Source organism: Penaeus vannamei, chromosome 5 (assembly GCF_042767895.1).
Source record: "Penaeus vannamei isolate JL-2024 chromosome 5, ASM4276789v1, whole genome shotgun sequence".
Taxonomy (NCBI): domain Eukaryota; kingdom Metazoa; phylum Arthropoda; class Malacostraca; order Decapoda; family Penaeidae; genus Penaeus; species Penaeus vannamei.
In genome coordinates, this window is record NC_091553.1 from 25,025,181 (window position 1) to 25,029,443 (window position 4,263).

The 4,263-nt window shown below is 47.6% G+C and overlaps 1 protein-coding gene across 1 annotated transcript in view; it reads right to left on the bottom strand.

Annotated features, from left to right (window-relative positions):
• LOC138861770 (mucin-2-like) overlaps positions 1-2,766 on the bottom strand; it is a 27,378-nt gene extending 24,612 nt beyond the window's left edge. The window contains exon 1 of the mRNA XM_070121602.1: positions 1-2,766. This exon is cut by the window's left edge and continues 1,055 nt beyond it. Within this exon, the coding sequence (XP_069977703.1) occupies positions 1-2,766 (2,766 nt within the window).
• Between the last annotated feature and the right edge of the window lie 1,497 nt (positions 2,767-4,263).

Sequence of the window (4,263 nt, forward strand, 5' to 3'; positions counted from 1 at the left end):
AGTGATGACAGTGGGTAGTGGTGATGACAGTGGGCAGTCGTAATGACAGTGGATAGTGGTGATGACAGTGGGCACCGGTGATGACAGTGGACTGTGGTGATGACAGTGGGCATTGGTAAGGACAGTGGATAGTGGTGATGACAGTGGGCAGTGTTGAGGATAGTGGATAGTGGTGATGACAGTATGCAGTGGTGATGACAATGGGCAGTGGTGAGGACAGTGGGCAGTGTTGATGACAGTGGGCAGTGGTGAGGATAGTGAATAGTGGTGATGACAGTGGGCAGTGGTAAGGACAGTGGATAGTGGTGATGACAGTGGGCAGTGTTGATGACAGTGGGCAGTGGTGATGACAGTGGGTAGTGGTGATGACAGTGGGCAGTGGTAAGGACAGTGGATAGTGGTGATGACAGTAAGCAGTGGTGATGACAGTGGGCAGTGGTGATGACAGTGGGCAGTGGTGATGACAGTGGGCAGTCGTAATGACAGTGGATAGTGGTGATGACAGTGGGCAGTGCTGATGACAGTGGACAGTGGTGAGGACAGTGGATAGTGGTGATGACAGTGGGCAGTGGTGAGGACAGTGGACAGTGGTGATGACAGTGGATAGTGGTGATTACAGTGGGCATTGGTGATGACAGTGGACAATGGTGAGGACAGTGGATAGTGGTGATGACAGTGGGCAGTGATGAGGACAGTGGATAGTGGTGATGATAGTGGATAGTGGTGATGACAGTGGGCAGTGGTGATGACAGTGGGCAGTGGTGAGGACAGTGGACAGCGGTGATGACAGTGGGCAATGGTGAGGACAGTGAACAATGGTGATGACAGTGGGCAGTAGTGATGACAGTGGTCAGTGGTGATGACAGTGGGCAGTTGTGAGGACAGTGGACAGCGGTGATGACAGTGGGCAGTGGTGAGGACAGTGGATAGTGGTGATGACAGTGGGCAGTGTTGAGGATAGTGGATAGTGGTGATGACAGTGGGCAGTGGTGATGACAGTGGGTAGTGGTGAGGACAGTGGATAGTGGTGAGGACAGTGGATAGTGGTGATGACAGTGGGCAGTGTTGAGGACAGTGGATAGTGGTGATGACAGTGGGCAGTGGTGATGACAGTGGGCAGTAGTGATGACAGTGGGCAGTGGTGAGGACAGTGGGCAGTGGTGATGACAGTGGGCATTGTTGAGGATATTGGATAGTGGTGATGACAGTGGGCAGTGGTGAGGATAGTGGATAGTGGTGATGACAGTGGGCAGTGGTGATGGCAGTGGGCAGTGGTGAGGACAGTGCAGTGAATAGTGGTGATGACAGTGGGCAGTGTTGAGGATAGTGGATAGTGGTGATGACAGTGGGTAGTGGTGATGACAGTGGGCAGTGTTGAGGATAGTGCATAGTGGTGATGACAGTGGGTAGTGGTGAGGACAGTGGATAGTGGTGATGACAGTGGGCATTGGTGAGGACAGTGGGTAGTGGTGATGACAGTGGGCAGTGGTGATGACAGTGGGCAGTGTTGAGGATAGTGGATAGTGGTAATGAAAGTGGGCAGTGGTGATGGCAGTGGGCAGTGGTGAGGATAGTGGATAGTGGTGATGACAGTGGGCAGTGATGAGGACAGTGGATAGTGGTGATGACAGTGGCAGTGGTGAGGACAGTGGGTAGTGGTGAGGACAGTGAATAGTGGTGATGACAGTGGGCAGTGTTGAAGATAGTGGATAGTGGTGATGACAGTGGGCAGTGGTGATGACAGTGGGCAGTGGTGAGGACAGTGGACAGCGGTGATGACAGTGAACAGTGGTGATGACAGTGGGCAGTAGTGATGACATTGGGCAGTGGTGATGACAGTGGACAGTGGTGATGACAGTGTGCAGTGGTGAGGACAGTGGATAGTGGTGATGACAGTGGGCAGTGTTGAGGGCAGTGGGTAGTGGTGATGACAGTGGGCAGTGGTGAGGATAGTGGATAATGGTGATGACAGTGTGCAGTAGTGATGACAGTGGGCAGTGGTGATGACAGTGGTAGTGATGATGACAGTGGGCAGTGGTGATAACAGTGGGCAGGGGTGAGGATATTGGATAGTGGTGATGACAGTGTGCAGTAGTGATGACAGTGGGCAGTGGTGATGACAGTGGTAGTGATGATGACAGTGGGCAGTGGTGATGACAGTGGGTAGTGGTGATGACATTGGGCAGTGGTGAGGACAGTGGTTAGTGGTGAGGACAGTGGGCAGGGGTGAGGATATTGGATAGTGGTGATGACAGTGTGCAGTAGTGATGACAGTGGGCAGTGGTGATGACAGTGGTAGTGATGATGACAGTGGGCAGTGGTGATGACAGTGGGTAGTGGTGAGGATAATGGATAGTGGTGATGACAGTGTGCAGTAGTGATGACAGTGGGCAGTGGTGATGACAGTGGTAGTGGTGAGGACAGTGGGCAGTGGTGATGACAGTGGGCAGTGTTGAGGATAGTGGATAGTGGTGATGACAGTGGGCAGTGGTGAGGATAGTGGATAGTGGTGATGACAGTGGATAGTGGTGATGACAGTGGGCAGTGATGAGGACAGTGGATAGTGGTGATGACAGTGGATAGTGGTGATGACAGTGGGCAGTGATGAGGACAGTGGATAGTGGTGATGACAGTGGGCAGAAATGATGACAGTGGGCAGTGGTGAGGACAGTGGGTAGTGGCGAGGACAGTGGATAGTGGTGATGACAGTGGGCAGTGGTGATGACAGTGGGCAGTGGTGATGACAGTGGGCAGTGGTGATGACATCGGGCAGTGGTGAGGACAGTGGACTGTAGAGGGGACAGTGGTAGTGAGATGGCGAGTGGGTCCAGCATGAGTAAGGTTTGGGTGGGTCGGTGAGTAGGTTTATGAGGGAAGTAGTTTAAGTGGGTTTAGAGTGGAAAGCAGAGTTCAGTCGTGGGTAAGTGGTCCTAGGGTAAAGTGGGTGAGTGAGCCTGGAGTAACGTGTACAAACCAGGTGGGTTGGTGGGTCGGTAAGTGAGTGGGTTTAGGATGAAAATAGGAAGCTGAGTAAAAGGTGGTTTGGTGGGCTGAGAGTGGAGACCAGAGTATTAGATGGGTAGGTGGGTTGAAAGTGGAGAACATAAAGGTGAGTAGGTGGGTTGCGGAACAGAGAACAGCAAAGGGTGGGCTGGTGGGCTGGGAGTGGGGTGGTGGGGCGAGCGTGAAAAGTAGAGTTGAGCCTGAAGGCCAAAGGGACCGAGCAGAGTTAATGGGCAGAGTAGCTCGTGCTCTGAATTCTTTTTCTTCTTGTTTAATCTTTTCTTCTTCTCTTTCTTGCCCTTCTTTCCTATTCTTCTTCTGCTAGTTCTTCTGGTTCTTCTTCCTTCTCTTCTTCTTCTCCTTCTTCTTCTTCTGCTGCTGCTAGTTCTTCTTCATATTATTTTTCTTCCTCATTTTTTCTTTTTCTCTCTTTTCTGGTTCTTCTTATTCTTCAGTTTCTCCTGCTTCTTTTTCTCCTCCTCCTTCTTCTAGTTCTTGTTATTGATGATGATGGTGATACTGTTATCATTATTATCATTTTAGAAAATCTATTTTCCATTTTGTTTTGGAAAGTGGTGGTCAGTAGAGCAGCAATAGTGACAGTAAATAATAATTAACTGTAACAGAGAATAATTAATTAAACAATAATAAACAGTAAATAATAATTAACTTACTGCAGCAGAGAATTAATTAAAAAACAATAAACAGTAAATAATGATTAATTGGCTGTAACAGAGAATAATGAATTAAACAATAATAAACAGTAAATAATAATTAACTTACTGCAGCAGAGAGAATTAATCAAAAAACAATAAACAGTAAATAATGATTAATTGGCTGTAACAGAGAATAATGAATTAAACAATAATAAACAGTAAATAATAATTAATTTACTGTAACCTTCTTGCCTTTAGCTTAAAAGTTCAAAACTTCACAGGTGTTTTTTTCATCTCTGTCACCCTCAGGATATCCGTCACCCTTACTCTGTTTCTCATGCATATGACCAGGAAAAGAAGGATAAAAAATCCATTATCCGATGTGACGAACTTCCTCTTTTCCTCATCCTCCATTTTGCTTCCTCTTGCCAAGGGCGAAACGAATCCTGCTTTGGGAGATACATCGCGTGGAGGTGTGTGTCGGAGGCATTAGATAGATCGATAGATAGATAGATAGATAAACAAAGAGAGAGAGACAGATTGAAAGATTGATGGATATATATATATATATATATATATATATATATATATATATATATATATA